The sequence below is a fragment of the Rattus norvegicus genome, chromosome 2 (genome assembly GCF_036323735.1).
Source record: "Rattus norvegicus strain BN/NHsdMcwi chromosome 2, GRCr8, whole genome shotgun sequence".
In the NCBI taxonomy this organism is placed as follows: Eukaryota; Metazoa; Chordata; class Mammalia; order Rodentia; family Muridae; genus Rattus; species Rattus norvegicus.
In genome coordinates this window covers 223,970,550-223,989,429 of record NC_086020.1, presented here as the reverse complement: position 1 = coordinate 223,989,429, position 18,880 = coordinate 223,970,550, and the positions used below count along the sequence as shown (strand labels likewise).

Here is an 18,880-nt window from a genome sequence, read left to right as displayed (position 1 = left end):
AGTAGACTGGATTCAGTTCCCTGTACCCACATGGCAGCTCACAAGTGTCTAGAACTCCAGTTCCACTTACATGCTTTTGGGTAAATGCTCATGTACACAAAGTGAAAGTAAATATTTAAAAAGGTATGAGGGTTACAGACAGGGCTCAGTGGTGAGAGCTCTGTAGCAGTCAGTGCTACGGCTTTGGTCCGCAGCATAGCCTTTTTTAAAAGAAAGATTAAAATGACCTCAATGAATGCACGCACACACACATGCACGCACACACGCACGCGCACACACACACGCACGCACGCACGCATGCATGTGTGCTCCTTTCCCCCAATGTCTGGGTAGAGTTTGGAAAACACTTTTATAACTTGGACTTGGTTCTTAATGTGCAAGGCCATTTGTGCATGCAGCTTCAGGGTTATGTAGCCGCATAAGGCTTTAATAAGGTCAAAGGCTTCCCAGAAACTGTCAGTGCTCTCACCATACACCCTGAATAAAGAGACGAAGACATAGGAGTGGGCCCTGCCACCATTTCCAACCACAGCCAAGGATACTCCTCACTGTTTCGGATGTCAACCACCAGGAGCTTGGGTTTACTGGACTTGGTTTTCTTGGTGGGGGTTTTGAAGTGGCCTGTGACCGTGAGCTCACACAGATCAATCAGGTCCTCTGCTGAAATCCGCGGTGACACTTCCGATTTCAGGTCACTTAAAGGGATGGATTCTCTTGACTGCAAAAGAAAAAGGTACAAGGAACAAAAATATTGGTAATGTTAGAGAGCAAACTAGATAGAGGCAGTTTATATCTTCAGTATAGCCCGGGGAGAAGATGACTCTAGCTCAGTTTGGGAAACTATGGTACAACTGTGCTCCTTACTAACAGACCTCAGACCGTCAAACTCAGTCTCATCTTTTCACCTGTTCTATGGCACGTGGCTAACCGAGACCAAGGAGATTAGCAGTGATTCTCTGAGTTACTTAGTAGAGAGAAGTATTACCACACCCCATGTCCCCACAGTAAGCAATACGATAAACTCAACAAAAATTAACTGAAAATTGAAAGCTTTTGTGATGTAACTTGAGAATTTAAGAGCTTCAAGGGCTGGGAATGTAGCTCGGTGAAAAAGCGTTTGTTTGCCCTGTATACATGCGGCCCTTGTCCCAATAAAACAACAAACAACAACAACAAAACCACAAAGAGCTCATAGCACTTCCTTGGTTGGACCTGCAACTTAGTATTTCTAGGAAAAGAAATTAACCATATAAATCATTCACCAGGCAAATTTATTTTGAAAACAAAACCAACAATGTGTTCAACTGGAAATTGATTTCAGCTTTCATCTCTGGGGTTTCTTTCACTGTGTTCTAAAATCTTTAGTGGTCAAACACTTGTCCATTTGCCTTGTTAATGTTTGAACAGAAATGGAAATGGCTAAGCTTTATGAGTTTAATTTTTTTGATATTAAGAATTAAAGCTACGTAAACATTTTGAAATTAAAAGATTAAAGAGCTTTAGAATTGGGGTCTCCCAATCCTTCTTTGTCAGATGCAATCTTGCAGGTGGTCCTCATGGTCTCCATATGAAGCTATGTATGTCTCTGGAGATGAAGTAAAGAGCTGTGATTGGCCTAGTTCCGCCTGCAGTCTCTCACTGACGAGTGTGGCACTTTGAACAGAAGCTGCATCTGAGTGAAGGACATTGCCTGGCTGATAAGAATCCCTTAAAGGAGCATCCTCTCTGAAGAAGGAAGGCCCTGAGCTCTGTTCCAATCAAACCTGAATGGGAGGGGTTTTTCAGAAAGAACGTTGCTGCACAGTAATTTTTTAAATTCTTTTTATTGATTCTTTGTGGATTTCACATCATGGACTCTAATCCCACTCATCTCCCTGTCTCTCCATATCCACCCTCTGCCCCTGCAACTTCCCCAGGAAACAAAGCAAAGCAAAGCAAACAATCGCAAAGTCTGGCTGTGGAAGCTGTAGTGCATCTCACTGTACGGCCTTTTCCCAAACAGCGTTGGGTGCAAATGATCATTGCAATGACTCACTGGTCTGCTTCGAGACCTCTGGCTTCTGCTTCACTATCAATACTGGATCCTCACTGGGACTCGTCTCAGAAACCCTGTTGTTGCCCTATGTTATAGAGATACTGTAGCTTTGGTTCTGCAGGACCGGCCCCTTCATGCTCTCTAGCAGGTCATAGATGGGGTAGATGTTGGGATGGCCCAATTCAAGGCCCTGGATCTGGACCTGAGTGGTATCTGAGTTGGTCAGCCCGACAGCTCTCCAGCACTGCCTAGGAGAGGGGCAGGGCCTGCTTTCTCCAAGTACTGCTGCCTGCTTGAGGTAGTGACAGCTTTCCCTGCTGCAGTTCTTTGTCTGTTTTTTGTGACAAAGTTTCTCCGCACCCTGACTGTACTGTAACCTACTCTGTAGACCAGGCTGGCCTCAAATTCATGGAAATCGCCTGCTTCTGCCTCTAGAGTGCTGGGACTAAAGGCGTGTACCACCATGCCTGATCAAATTTTAAGTGCAGGAGAGGAATCAAAGATAGAGCATAACTTTCCATTTTCTCTGGATGTTTGTAAAAACAGGATTTTAATATAATACATGCAATTGCCTCTGTAGATTCACTTTAGGAGTTAAAATAAATTAAGCTATTAGGACAAATGACACTAAGAAAAAAGTAAAATTATTATGAAATACACACTCTAGTATTTTTTAAGTTTGCTAAGTGGTTTTATTTATTATAAACTTTGTCCTAAGTGGAAAACACTGTCTGCCTCACCACACCAAGTGTGTTGAAAACTTACCTTTTTTCTCCTTTCTTTCTGTACTTTTGGGTATGAATGTGTGGGTGTATATGTATATATGGGCTCATGTTTGCTTGCAGGCGTGTGTCCATGTCTGTCAGAGGTCAACTTCAGATGTCCCTCCTTGAGAGCCATTCTCCTTTTTTTGAAACAGTTTCTGTCACTGGTCTGGAGACAGTTGAGTATGCAAGGCTGGCTGGTTAGAGCTGGGCACACTACCATGCCTGGCCTTTTAACTTCATCCTGGGATCGAGTTTAGGTCTCTGTGCTGGCACAACCGCCACGCTATGGATGGGGGCATCCCTCAGTTTGTACTATGCAGCTGGCACGCTGCTCAAACTGACCATGGCCTTAACTCCAGGCTCAGCCTTTAAGTGCTAACATTAGAGTTGTTTGTCACCATATCCAGGAGACAGCAAGCTTAGACAGTAAAAGTTCAAAATGTAAATCTGTCTTGAGAATTAAAAATAAGCATATTGTTTTGTTTACCCAAAGTCAGAATTTACTTGGCAGATTACTGACAAAAACCCTGTAGTAGTTCAGACCTTTGAAATGGCTATCTGCATGGATTTACAGTAATTCCTACCAAGTCTCAAGAACCAAAATATGGAAACAAGACACACATTTTGTAGTTTGTAAGCAGAGTTTTTTGACACTGTGGGAAAGGTCTGGGCTTCTACTTCTAATCGTTCTACCATTAGGAGCTACACTGCCTAATGCATATGCATATATGCATATATGCATTATATGTATATGTATATGTATATATATATATATATATATATATATATATATATATATATATATATGCACTAAAAAAGTCTTCTATCCCCCCTTTAGGTTAATATGAATGAAACAGGAATTTTAATAAGGATCTTGTTCAAAGTAACCCCCTCCTCCCGGTTCAATTCCCCAGTATCTAATCAGTGCCTTGGGTCATAGACCCACTCTGTAACTCACAGCGCAGAGGTCTCATATTGCAGCAGGAGCTCTCTCAAAGGATTTTGCATCTCATAAACTACCAGAAAGTTGAGAGGATGTATCTAAGGGAAACTGGGTGAATGAATTAAAAAGTAAAGGATGAAAGGAAGTCATAAGAAATAAGACAGAAGAAAACAGGTCCAGGGAGCAAATCATAATGAACACATCTTGGCCTTAAAGTTTTAAACATGAGACTGGAAAAAAGACAGACTAGGGAAAAGGTAAAATCAGATTTACACCCGGGAAACTCAGCTTTACTGAGTATACTACACTGAGAAAATTAAGAATACAGCTAGAGATAGGAATAGAAATTTGTGAGAAGTCACGGCTGGAGGATCATATTAGGTACCAGCAGAGAACTGTAATTAAATTCCTAAGAAAAAACTAATTTAAAAAGAAAACATGGCTCTGCCCCCAGACCCTGTGAGAGAGAGACCCAACCGCCTGGTCAGGTGGGCACTCCTGAGGCTGCAGAGCGGAAGAGACCACCAACACTGCTCACCCTGCCCACATCCCTGGCCCAAAAGGAAACTGTATAAGGCCTCTGGGCTCCCGTGGGGGAGGGCCCAGGAGTGGCAGGACCCCTGCCTGAGACACCATCAGAACCTGAAAGAAACAGACCGGATAAACAGTTCTCTGCACCCAAATCCCGTGGGAGGGAGAGCTGAACCTTCAGAGAGGCAGACAAGCCTGGGAAACCAGAAGAGACTGCTCTCTGCACACACATCTCTGACGCCAGAGGAAAAAGCCAAAGACCATCTGGAACCCTGGTGCACTGAAGCTCCCGGAAACGGCGGCACAGGTCTTCCTGGTTGCTGCCGCTGCAGAGAGCCCGTGGGCAGCACCCCACGAGCGAACTTGAGCCCCGGGACCACAGGTAAGACCAACTTTTCTGCTGCAAGAAAGCTGCCTGGTGAGCTTGGGACACACGGAAGCAGAATTCCTCTAGGACCAGGCACGTTCTGTGTTTACCGGAAGTCCCACACCCGAGGATCCCGGCCCGCAGCAGCTCTCTGCCCCCAGACCCTGTGAGAGAGAGACCCAACCGCCTGGTCAGGTTGGCACTCCTGAGGCTGCAGAGCGGAAGAGACCACCAACACTGCTCACCCCTGCCCACATCCCTGGCCCAAGAGGGAACTGTATAAGGCCTCTGGGCTCCCGTGGGGGAGGGCCCAGGAGTGGCAGGACCCCTGCCTGAGACACTGCTGGAACCTGAAGGAAACAGACCGGATAAACAGTTCTCTGCACCCAAATCCCGTGGGAGGGAGAGCTGAACCTTCAGAGAGGCAGACAAGCCTGGGAAACTAGAAGAGACTGCTCTCTGCACACACATCTCAGACGCCAGAGGAAAAAGCTAAAGACCATCTGGAACCCTGGTGCACTGAAGCTCCCGGAAACGGCAGCACAAGTCTTCCTGGTTGCTGCCGCTGCAGAGAGCCCGTGGGCAGCACCCCACGAGCGAACTTGAGCCTCGGGACCACAGGTAAGACCAACTTTTCTGCTGCAAGAAAGCTGCCTGGTGAACTCAAGACACAGGCCCACAGGAACAGCTGAAGACCTGTAGAGAGGAAAAACTACACGCCCGAAAGCAGAGCACTCTGTCCCCATAACTGACTGAAAGAGAGGAAAACAGGTCTACAGCACTCCTGACACACAGGCTTATAGGACAGTCTAGCCACTGTCAGAAATAGAAGAACAAAGTAACACTAGAGATAATCTGATGGCGAGAGGCAAGCACAGGAACCCAAGCAACAGAAACCAAGTCTACATGGCACCATCGGAGCCCAATTCTCCCATCAAAACAAACATGGAATATCCAAACACACCAGAAAAGCAAGATCTAGTTTCAAAACCATTTTTGATCATGATGCTGGAGGACTTCAAGAAAGACGTGAAGAACTCCCTTAGAGAACAAGTAGAAGCCTACAGAGAGGAATCGCAAAAATGCCTGAAAGAATCGCAAAAATCGGGCTGGGGATTTAGCTCAGTGGTAGAGCGCTTACCTAGGAAGCGCAAGGCCCTGGGTTCGGTCCCCAGCTCCGAAAAAAAGAACCAAAAAAAAAAAAAAAAAAAAAAAAAAACAACACCACTAGTAAGAATCGCAAAAATCCCTGAAAGAATTCCAGGAAAACATAAATAAACAAGTAGAAGCCCATAGAGAGGAGACACAAAAATCCCTGAAAGAATTCCAGGAAAAATAAATAAACAAGTAGAAGCCCATAGAGAGGAGACACAAAAATCCCTGAAAGAATTCCAGGAAAACACAATCAAACAGTTGAAGGAATTAAAAATGGAAATAGAAGCAATCAAGAAAGAACACATGGAAACAACCCTGGATATAGAAAACCAAAAGAAGAGACAAGGAGCTGTAGATACAAGCTTCACCAACAGAATACAAGAGATGGAAGAGAGAATCTCAGGAGCAGAAGATTCCATAGAAATCATTGACTCAACTGTCAAAGATAATGTAAAGCGGAAAAAGCTACTGGTCCAAAACATACAGGAAATCCAGGACTCAATGAGAAGATCAAACCTAAGGTTAATAGGTATAGAAGAGAGTGAAGACTCCCAGCTCAAAGGACCAGTAAATATCTTCAACAAAATCATAGAAGAAAACTTCCCTAACCTAAAAAAAGAGATACCCATAGACATACAAGAAGCCTACAGAACTCCAAATAGATTGGACCAGAAAAGAAACACCTCCCGTCACATAATTGTCAAAACACCAAACGCACAAAATAAAGAAAGAATATTAAAAGCAGTAAGGGAAAAAGGTCAAGTAACATATAAAGGGAGACCTATCAGAATCACACCAGACTTCTCGCCAGAAACTATGTAGGCCAGAAGATCCTGGACTGATGTCATACAGACCCTAAGAGAACACAACTGCCAGCCCAGGTTACTGTATCCAGCAAAACTGTCAATAAACATTGATGGAGAAACCAAGATATTCCATGACAAAACCAAATTTACACAATATGTTTCTACAAATCCAGCACTACAAAGGATAATAAATGGTAAAGCCCAACATAAGGAGGCAAGCTATACCCTAGAAGAAGCAAGAAACTAATCGTCTTGGCAACAAAACAAAGAGAATGAAAGCACACAAACATAACCTCACATCCAAATATGAATATAACGAGAAGCAATAATCACTATTCCTTAATATCTCTCAATATCAATGGCCTCAACTCCCCAATAAAAAGACATAGATTAACAAACTGGATAAGCAACGAGGACCCTGCATTCTGCTGCCTACAGGAAACACACCTCAGAGACAAAGACAGACACTACCTCAGAGTGAAAGGCTGGAAAACAACTTTCCAAGCAAATGGTCAGAAGAAGCAAGCTGGAGTAGCCATTCTAATATCAAATAAAATCAATTTCCAACTAAAAGTCATCAAAAAAGATAAGGAAGGACACTTCATATTCATCAAAGGAAAAATCCACCAAGATGAACTCTCAATCCTAAATATCTATGCCCCAAATACAAGGGCACCTACATACATAAAAGAAACCTTACTAAAGCTCAAAACACACATTGCACCTCACACAATAATAGTGGGAGATTTCAACACCCCACTCTCATCAATGGACAGATCATGGAAACAGAAATTAAACAGTGATGTCGACAGACTAAGAGAAGTCATGAGCCAAATGGACTTAACGGATATTTATAGAACATTCTATCCTAAAGCAAAAGGATATACCTTCTTCTCAGCTCCTCATGGTACTTTCTCCAAAATTGACCATATAATTGGTCAAAAAACGGGCCTCAACAGGTACAGAAAGATAGAAATAATCCCATGTGTGCTATCGGACCACCACGGCGTAAAACTGGTCTTCAATAACAATAAGGGAAGAATGCCCACATATACGTGGAAATTGAACAATGCTCTACTCAATGATAACCTGGTCAAGGAAGACATAAAGAAAGAAATTAAAAACTTTTTAGAATTTAATGAAAATGAAGATGCAACATACCCAAACTTATGGGACACAATGAAAGCTGTGCTAAGAGGAAAACTCATAGCGCTGAGTGCCTGCAGAAAGAAACAGGAAAGAGCATATGTCAGCAGCTTGACAGCACACCTAAAAGCTCTAGAACAAAAAGAAGCAAATACACCCAGGAGGAGTAGAAGGCAGGAAATAATCAAACTCAGAGCTGAAATCAACCAAGTAGAAACAAAAAGGACCATAGAAAGAATCAACAGAACCAAAAGTTGGTTCTTTGAGAAAATCAACAAGATAGATTAAACCCTTAGCCAGACTAACGAGAGGACACAGAGAGTGCGTCCAAATTCACAAAATCAGAAATGAAAAGGGAGACATAACTACAGATGCAGAGGAAATTCAAAAAATCATTAGATCTTAGTATAAAAACCTATATTCAACAAAACTTGAAAATCTTCAGGATATGGACAATTTCCTAGATAGATACCAGGTATCGAAGTTAAATCAGGAACAGATAAACCAGTTAAACAACCCCATAACTCCTAAGGAAATAGAAGCAGTCATTAAAGGTCTCCCAACCAAAAAGAGCCCAGGTCCAGACGGGTTTAGTGCAGAATTCTATCAGACCTTCATAGAAGACCTCGTACCAATATTATCCAAACTATTCCACAAAATTCAAACAGATGGATCACTACCGAATACCTTGTATGAAGCCACAATTACTCTTATACCTAAACCACACAAAGACACAACAAAGAAAGAGAACTTCAGACCAATTTCCCTTATGAATATCGACGCAAAAATACTCAATAAAATTCTGGCAAACCGAATTCAAGACCACATCAAAACAATCATCCACCATGATCAAGTAGGCTTCATCCCAGGCATGCAGGGATGGTTTAATATACGGAAAACCATCAACGTGATCCATTATATAAACAAACTGAAAGAACAGAACCACATGATCATTTCATTAGATGCTGAGAAAGCATTTGACAAAATTCAACACCCCTTCATGATAAAAGTCCTGGAAAGAATAGGTATTCAAGGCCCATACCTAAACATAGTAAAAGCCATATACAGCAAACCAGTTGCTAACATTAAACTAAATGGAGAGAAACTTGAAGCAATCCCACTAAAATCAGGGACCAGACAAGGCTGCCCACTCTCTCCCTACTTATTCAATATAGTTCTTGAAGTTCTAGCCAGAGCAATCAGACAACAAAAGGAGATCAAGGGGATACAGATCGGAAAAGAAGAGGTCAAAATATCACTATTTGCAGATGACATGATAGTATATTTAAGTGATCCCAAAAGTTCCACCAGAGAACTACTAAAGCTGATAAACAACTTCAGCAAAGTGGCTGGGTATAAAATTAACTCAAATAAATCAGTTGCCTTCCTCTATACAAAAGAGAAACAAGCTGAGAAAGAAATTAGGGAAACGACACCCTTCATAATAGACCCAAATAATATAAAGTACCTCGGTGTGACTTTAACCAAGCAAGTAAAAGATCTGTACAATAAGAACTTCAAGACACTGAGGAAAGAAATTGAAGAAGACCTCAGAAGATGGAAAGATCTCCCATGCTCATGGATTGGCAGGATTAATATAGTAAAAATGGCCATTTTACCAAAAGCAATCTACAGATTCAATGCAATCCCCATCAAAATACCAATCCAATTCTTCAAAGAGGTAGACAGAACAATTTGCAAATTCGTCTGGAATAACAAAAAACCCAGGATAGCTAAAGCTATCCTCAACAATAAAAGGACTTCAGGGGGAATCACTATCCCTGAACTCAAGCAGTATTACAGAGCAATAGTGATAAAAACTGCATGGTATTGGTACAGAGACAGACAGATAGACCAATGGAATAGAATTGAAGACCCAGAAATGAACCCACACACCTATGGTCACTTGATTTTTGACAAAGGAGCCAAAACCATCCAATGGAAAAAAGATAGCATTTTCAGCAAATGGTGCTGGTTCAACTGGAGGGCAACATGTAGAAGAATGCAGATCGATCCATCCTTATCACCCTGTACAAAGCTTAAGTCCAAGTGGATCAAGGACCTCCACATCAAACCAGACACACTCAAACTAATAGAAGAAAAACTAGGGAAGCATCTGGAACACATGGGCACTGGAAAAAATTTCCTGAACAAAACACCAATGGCTTATGCTCTAAGATCAAGAATCGACAAATGGGATCTCATAAAACTGCAAAGCTTCTGTAAGGCAAAGGACACTGTGGTTAGGACAAAACGGCAACGAACAGATTGGGAAAAGATCTTTACCAATCCTACAACAGATAGAGGCCTTATATCCAAAATATAGAAAGAATTCAAGAAGTTAGACCGCAGGGAAACAAATAACCCTATTAAAAAATGGGGTTCAGAGCTAAACAAAGAATTCACAGCTGAGGAATGCCGAATGGCTGAGAAACACCTAAAGAAATGTTCAACATCTTTAGTCATAAGGGAAATGCAAATCAAAACAACCCTGAGATTTCACCTCACACCAGTGAGAATGGCTAAGATCAAAAACTCAGGTGACAGCAGATGCTGGCGAGGATGTGGAGAAAGAGGAACACTCCTCCATTGTTGGTGGGATTGCAGAATGGTAAAACCATTCTGGAAATCAGTCTGGAGGTTCCTCAGAAAATTGGACATTGAACTGCCTGAGGATCCAGCTATACCTCTCTTGGGCATATACCCAAAAGATGCCTCAACATATAAAAGAGACACGTGCTCCACTATGTTCATCGCAGCCTTATTTATAATAGCCAGAAAATGGAAAGAACCCAGATGCCCTTCAACAGAGGAATGGATACAGAAAATGTGGTACATCTACACAACGGAATATTACTCAGCTATCAAAAACAAGGTGTTTATGAAATTCGTAGGCAAATGGTTGGAACTGGAAAATATCATTCTGAGTGAGCTAGCCCAATCACAGAAAGAGATACATGGTATGCACTCATTGATAAGTGGCTATTAGCCCAAATGCTTGAATTACCCTAGATCCCTAGAACAAATGAAACTCAAGATGGATGATCAAAATGTGAATGCTTCACTCCTTCTTTAAATGAATAAAAAGAATACCCTTTGCAGGGAAGGGAGAGGCAAAGATTAAAACAGAGACTGAAGGAACACCCATTCAGAGCCTGCCCCACATGTGGCCCATACATATACAGCCATCCAATTAGACAAGATGGATGAAGCAAAGAAGTGCAGACCGACAGGAGCCGGATGTAGATCGCTCCTGAGAGACACAGCCAGAATACAGCAAATACAGAGGCGAATGCCAGCAGCAAACCACTGAACTGAGAATAGGTCCCCCGTTGAAGGAATCAGAGAAAGAACTGGAAGAGCTTGAAGGGGCTCGAGACCCCAAAAGTACAACAATGTGAAGCAACCAGAGCTTCCAGGGACTAAGCCACTACCTAAATACTATACATGGACTGACCCTGGACTCTGACCCCATAGGTAGCAATGAATATCCTAGTAAGAGCACCAGTGGAAGGGGAAGCCCTGGGTCCTGCTAAGACTGAACCCCCAGTGAACTAGACTATGGGGGGAGGGCGGCAATGGGGGGAGGTTTGGGAGGGGAACACCCATAAGGAAGGGGAGGGGGGAGAGGGATGTTTGCCCGGAAACTGGGAAAGGGAATAACACTTGAAATGTATATAAGAAATACTCAAGTTAATAAAAAAAAAAAAGAAAAAAAATTATTTCTCCATTATTACAGAAAAAAAAAAGAAAACATGTATAAAAAATATTTATTTTGGCAGGCATCGTTACATACTGCAGAGATAACCCTGAATTTTGCAGTACTAAAAGGAGAGTTGAAATGTTTTTTAAAAAAATGTCCACCAGTTCTCCTTTTTCTCCATGTCATTCCTAAGATGACTTCAAGTGCTCAGTATTTCACGTGCGTGGGGAAGGAAGGACAGCCTTTTGCAGCAGACACAGACATAAACTATCATGTTCAAGCTTTAAGAGAAAAGCCATTTTAAACTCTGACTCTAAAAAGCCCCATCATCTACAAAGACATTTTTCTGTACATTTAAGGCACTAGATTGCTCCAGTAGCACTGTTAAAGTTTATCTGTCTTATTTTTAGAGGACTGGAGGTTCCTGAGAGCCAGGAAGAGCATCCTCTGAGATAGCTGCTAGGCTCTGGAGGCTGCATAATGCGTTTTTCACACGGGAGAGGTTTTGTTCCCCTAAATAGAGGAGAGATAATGAATGTGGGTATGAAATATAGAGAGGAGAGAGAGAATTCTTTTCAGTGATTGAGGATTTTATGCTAAAATTTTCACAGATGTGCTCTATAAAGGCTGAATGCAGGCTGAATTTCCTCAAGGACAGCAATTTTCCCTTTAATTTACACTATCAGCCTGGGGATATTTCATCTGGGCCTCAGTTTTATGATGAATAATTGAAGAAAGAAGCCTAAATGACACTATTATTTATTTTAACTTCAGTGTTCTGTGACTTCATTTCTGATAAGCAGCAATACATGTCCAAACTCCCGCTCCCTTCCTTGGACAGAAGCGAGTAACTTGTTTAGTACTCTGTTATTTGATGTTTACTTAAAAAGACTCCGATCACTGTAGACCTCCTTGTACGTGGCACACAGACAGACACACAGACAGACCCGTGAGAACTTAGCACCAAACCAAGTCCAAGTCACCCCCACCCAGTTAAGGCTGTTTCCGTGAGGATGGACAGGATGCAGGTGGTAGTAAGAAAGAACGTAAGTCAGTGTGGGTGGGTGGGGCACTGAGACAGGGGCAAGGGCAGTGTGGGCAGGACGGGTGCTGCTTTACTTCTTACTTGTGAGGAAGTCTCTGGAGTAATTTTCTTTTCTTTTTTTAAAATATGGATTGCTTCACGAATTTGGAAGTAATTTTCGAATCAAGCAGAACCTGATACCTGAAAAGCAGAACCCTAAGAGGATGAGGCTCTCGAGGCCGAACGTCTGACATCCTGGAGGGGGTACTTACTGCTGCTGCTCTGCAGAGCCTGTTTCCTGTGGCAGCCTCAGAATGATCTTCAGACGAAGATAGTGATTTGGGGCCAAGTAAGTGAATCAGAGCTATAGTCTTACCTCCAACTTAGCCCTCCAAGGCACACTTGTTACTTGAGTTGGGCTTCTGAGCTCACTAGGCCTCCCTCTTACCCTTCCCTTGTATGTTGGAGTGCTTAGCAGCAACATACTTGTTAAGCTGTTACTCGCTACTCAGAATCTTTCATCACTACATAACCAAAGCTATCAAATAAATGGCCCAAAGAGTCTCTGATTAGAAGCTTTGGCACATGCTTGAGAGAAAGTCTGTAGCTCTACCTATCCATTCTTATGACCACAAGAACAAGCAGCCGAGGTCAATATTTTATCGCCTTATTATTAATATTATTATTAATATTACTTTCTGATGAAATATTTGCTGGCTAGTTTTTTGCCATCTGGGAAGAAGGAACTTCACTTGAGAAAATGCTTCTGTCAGATTGGTCTCTAGGCAATCTGTGGGCATCTTCCTGGCTAACACTAGATGTGTGAGGGCTCATCCCCTGTGGGTGGTAGTACCGCTGAGTTGATGGTCCTGGTCCTTGTTTGTGTAAGACAGCAGACTGAATACATCATGGGGAGCAAGCCAGTAAGCAGAGTCCCTTCATGGTCTCCACTACGTAGGGTTCTTGCCTCCAGGGCTTGTGCTGACTCCTCTTGAGGATGGACTGTGGTCTTTATCACAACAATGGAAAGTAAACTAGGACACATTTATTTACTGCCACAGCAGCCAACCATTACATCAAGTGAAAAAGACTCAAACATTTCAGCAGAGGACAGAAAGCAAAGGAGGACACTCAGCTGTTTTTAATAACTAATTGCTTATTTGAATGCACTATAAATCAAGCCAGATAATTCTCATCGGAGTTTGGGTATCAAAGTCCATAATGTATTTAGCTGTAAGTATTTCTAACATTTTTCAAATATGCGAAGGTATTTCAATTTTGATGAGATCAACAAGGCTATTCATGTCACAGTCAACCCTAAAACCAGAGACCATGAATAACACGTACCTTGAATTTATAGCATAACAATGCATATTATGGAATGGAGCTGACGAATCTGAACACTGCCTTTCAATTACGTTAAATTAGCTTTCATGTTTCATATTTTCTTATTGAAGATAAAAGAATCTCAGAAGTAATTTTACAATTCATTTAATCTCTGAATTACAAATTGAGAATAAACAAATACGATATTTTAGAAGAAAAATAGAAGTGAAGCCAGGATGGTGAAACAGAGGTGCTTGGTGTGGAACAAAGGACAATCTGTACTTGGAGGAGGGGGGCGCAGTACACCAGACAGACTCAGAAAGGTAGCCCAGGTAACATGCTGAGCCATCCCCCTGCTGAGGAGTCCTCCTGGTATGCAGGAAGCTGCAGCATCCACTGTCAGCACCTGATCAGTCCCAGCATGGACCCCACAGCATTAGAGCACTTAAACCTAGGATGGGGGGCTGGCTGGTCGGAGGGACGTCTCTGTTCCAAAGAAGGAGTCTTCTACAATGGCGCTACCTGATGTCACCTTGCCTGAACCGACCGGCAGCTTTCGCCAGTGGGTCACACTGGACTAAGGACGGCCATCATGGCATCGTGCAGTTTCAGCATAAGAGGATGCCTCTACCACACGTCCAAGTCCAACATGAGCTGGAGCTGCAGTATGAGGAAGGTGTCTTTCATAGCTCATGACTGTAGCTCCTAAGGCGAAACCCCAGCCTCCCCCACACCTGCCACATCAGAGCTGGGAGCGATGCAGCTCTATTCTGAAGCCATGGCTGCCAGAGGCCCAGTCAGGCCTTGGCACCATCAGAGTCCACCCAGTGGGGAACAGGAAAGCTTTCTGTCCTAGTTTACAGCCTGAAGATTAAACCTATGACAGCGACTTAACTCAAGATTGTCCTTCAGAATAAGGGGAAGATCCCTTTTATCTACAGCAGATCCAGGACTGCACGAACAAATGCCACAAATCTCATTCTTTCTGAAAATTTCCCCGTGAGACCTGGTGATATTTCCAGCAGATACAATAGCTACAAGCCCCATTACCACTTGGGTAATACCAACCCACAAAAAATAGAAAATCTCCTTCAGATCCAAGGAACATGGAGACCAGTGCCACAAACTCAAATGTTCTATGTCTTCTCTTCCACAGAACACAGAATTGAGACCATTTGTGCTGATCTCTTCGGATCTGGTGAAAGCATCAACTATGGCTCTCATCTCTATGGGACCAGTTTACAGTTCTGAGACCAAGCACCAAATGGGGTCTGCCCCACAGGACCTAAGGAACATATAGTTTGGGTTCCACAGTGTTGAGTGAAAGGTTACTACTACCACAGAACTCAGCCTGACCTGTACTCATCCCAGAGGTCAGAGAGAACGTTCTACACTAGCCTCTAAGGACATGGTTCTAAGGAGTGGTTGCTGATGTCAGAGGCCCAGGTACCTCCTACATTTATCCTGAAGGTCCTGTAGAATGTCTTCACTTTCTATAGGTCAGGAAGTATGATAGATATTATTAGAAACCATAGCATTACTCTTTTTGCACTGAGGGACAGTTCTCTTCATATTCTGCATCACCAACTACAAATACACCACAAGCCCTAATGCCACCAGGACACAAGTATGTGTAGCCATTGGACATGTCACTTTGCTTATGTCCACTGAAAACTCATGAGAATTTTGGGATCTACTGCATTCTAGACCCTGTGGACAACACAGCTGAAGAAATTGAGCTGGTGAGCTGCCTATAACTAAACCCAATGCATCTACCAATGATCTATCTACCTATGATTGATAGATCTCATGCACCAATGATCTATCTACCTATGGCAGATTCCATATAAACAAAACTATAAAATCCACAAAAGCTACTCTGTAAAATAGTCAGAGTAAGTAAACATTACACCAAATATGTAGACATTAATATAGGGAAAAAGCGTCAGAGGAAACATAATGCTGTTAATGAAAACAACCCTTCAGAAAAAGATCTCAGAGGAAAAGTTAAGAGATGCCTTAAAGCAACTCTTTAAAGCAACGATTTGAACTTAATGACATGCAAAACAAAAAACATGAATGATACCAAGAAATGAGAAAAACGATTTAAGTTACAAGTGAGAAATTCACCAAAGAGACAGAACTTGTAACAACAAAAAACAAAGACCTATCTTGGAACTAAATCCCTCAATAAATAAAGTAAAAATATAATCATTCCCACAAAAGACTGCAAAAAGTGGAAGAGTTTATGATATGGAGGGCATATCATTGAGTTATTCTCAGACGTGGCAGTGGTCAGGTAGGAAAAGGAGGGGAATTTAAAGAACAGAGAGTGCAAAATCTATGGAGTACTACCGAATGGACACCTTCCACACTACAGGACTCCAGGAGACGGAAAGGAGGTGCCCTGAGAACAGCATTCAGTGATTTCTCACTAATCCAAACATACAGGGATGACTACAAAGAATCCAAAGATCATCTGGAAGCAACCGACATGAAGCTTTCCTTCTTTCTGCTTTCCTTCCGTCACATGCGAATGTGGTCCCCTGTCAGAGGGTAAGCGCAGGCGTTGGTCCTCGCCTTCCACCTTGTTTCAGACAGGGTCTCTTATTTTTTTCACGGTGTCCACCTGGCCAGCTGGCTAGTGAGTCTCTGGGGGTTCTCCTGTCTCTGCCCCCTGTCCCCCTGTGTATAAATCTTTTACTAGGAAAAATAGGACACTTTTCTTCTCACCCAACAGCAACAGGACACATTTCCTCCCTCTTATCAACACATGGAACAATGTTTATGGTGGATCATATGCTAGTCCAAACACCAAGTGTAATGGCCACTTTTAATTTTTACATTGATTGGATTAAAAACCATCTAAGGCATTAGTCAAACACATTTCTGGGTTTGTTGGTAAGGAAGCTCCACTGAAGGTTTGCTTACGAAGGTGTTAACCTAGTATAGAGATCGGTCGATGAGTCAAAATATGATGACATTACTGGGATGTGGTGAGGTCAGGAGGTTGGGACCAGATAGAGGAAGTGGGCCACTGTGACCTTGTTAATGAAGACAATATGTTGTCCTGGCCTTTTCTTATACAGCCCCTTCTTTTCTTTTATTCAGCCGTGAGTAAACAGGTCCCTAGTATACACTTCCACTGTCATTACATTCTGCTTAAGCATATGGGTCAAGAAACCAATAAAGCCAGGAACCAAATAAGTACTTCTACCCTTAAGATGTACTGTCAGGCATTTTTGTCACATTCTCATGTAAGAAAACCTCTCTCTCTCTCTCTCTCTCTCTCTCTCTCTCTCTCTCTCTCTCTCTCACACACACACACACACACACACACACAGGCTTTTTCAAAAGACAGGGTTCTTTTTATAGCCCTGGCTGTCTGGCTGTACTGGAACTTACTCTGTAGACCAGGCTGGCCTCCAATTCACAGAGATCTACATGCCTTTGCCTCCTGAGTACTAGGATTAAAGGTGCGTGCCACCACTGCTCAGCTAAATCTTAGTAAACATTTAAAAATGAAATTACAGAGATGTCCACTGGTCCTGACTGCTCTTCCAGAGGTCCTCAGTTCAATTCCCAGCAACCACATGGTGGCTCACAGCCATCTGTAATGGGATCCAATGCCCTTTTCAGGTGCGTCTGAAGACAGTAACAGTGTACTTATATAAATAAAATAAATGTCTTTAAAACAAAACAAAACAAACTGAAATAATGTTATGTTCTCACATAAAAGAGAAGCACAGATTGGCCACAGTATTAAGTATACACATAGATGAAAATTCAGAACACACTCCTGAAGGATCAATGGCTAACTGAAGAAATAAAAAAGGAAATACAAAATGCTCTAAGCAAACGAAAATGAGCCCCATGTACCAAAATGTTTGACGTCTGGGCAAAGAGGTGCTTTGCAGAGAAGCGTGCAGTAGCACACAGGCAAATCAGGATGGAAAGCGGCTTCAGGTGACTCTGCAGCACGCTGTGACAATCCGAGTGAGAACAAGAAAATCCAAAAGTAGAGACGGGGCTGACAACCAGAACGGAAAATTTAAAAAGTAAAATCAATCAAAGCAGCTTGTGGTTGTTTTTGTAAAACAGGCCTTGCCTTTGCAGCCCAGGTGACCCAGATCTTCCTGTCTGTCTCCACAGCAGGGAGATGACAGACATGGGCCACCATGCCCTGTGACCAGCATGCTGAGTGAAAGAACTGGGGGTTTGAAAAGGTAAGGAGACCAACTAAAGGTTCTGCTAGAATAAAGGAGACCAACTAAAGGTTCTGCTAGAGTAACAAGGAGAGCAACTAAAGGTTCTGCTAGAGTAAGGAGACCAACTAAAGGTTCTGCTAGAGTAACAAGGAGAGCACGAAGACTCACAGGGAAACAAGGGTTTTCACAGCACAGAAGCGCAAAGGACCCTGAGAGCCCACATTAGATACCAACAGTGTGGAAAGCCTACAAGAAGTGGATACACTTCCAAATACACACATCAATTTGGAAATCTAATATGCAAATAATGAACAGCAACACTGAAACAATAATTAAAATCTCCCATCTGAGAAAAGCCTCAAGAACATGAAAGCTCTGTGGCTGAATTACACAAAATATTTACATGACTTATTCGAATTCCTCTTAAATTTCTTCTCTAACTGAAATGGGAAGAACTCTGCCAAATTCTTCTTCTGGAGTCAGCGCTACCTTAGTATGAGAATCGTACAAAGATCCCACAAAGGAACACTACAAACACACACCCGCATGACTATAAACGCCAATGTTCTCTACAAAACAGTAGCAAACAAATTCGGCATCACATTAAGAAGACCAAAGACCAGGGTCCCGGGTGACTCATCCTGGGGATGACATAATGGTTCAAAAATAAATCAGCCAATGTGACTCACTACCTCTCAGAATGGAGGAATCACCTCAACAGATATAGAAAGGGCACTCAATGAGATCCAACATTCCTTTACAATAAAATCTGTCACTGAGGCTTGGTGGCACATAACGTAATCTAACACTCCGGAGGCAGAGTGGGTAGATCTCCAAGTCTGAGATCAGTCTGATCTACAGAGCGAGTT

The 18,880-nt window shown here is 42.5% G+C and overlaps 1 protein-coding gene across 3 annotated transcripts in view; it reads right to left on the bottom strand.

Moving 5' to 3' along the window:
* Tbck (TBC1 domain containing kinase) overlaps window positions 1–18,880 on the bottom strand; it is a 172,340-nt gene that overhangs the window by 32,668 nt on the left and 120,792 nt on the right. For all 3 annotated transcript variants that reach the window (NM_001415033.1, XM_063281663.1, XM_039102098.2), the window contains one exon: window positions 543–718. In NM_001415033.1, coding sequence (NP_001401962.1) covers window positions 543–718 — 176 coding nt within the window. The remainder of the gene's footprint in view (window positions 1–542; window positions 719–18,880) is intronic.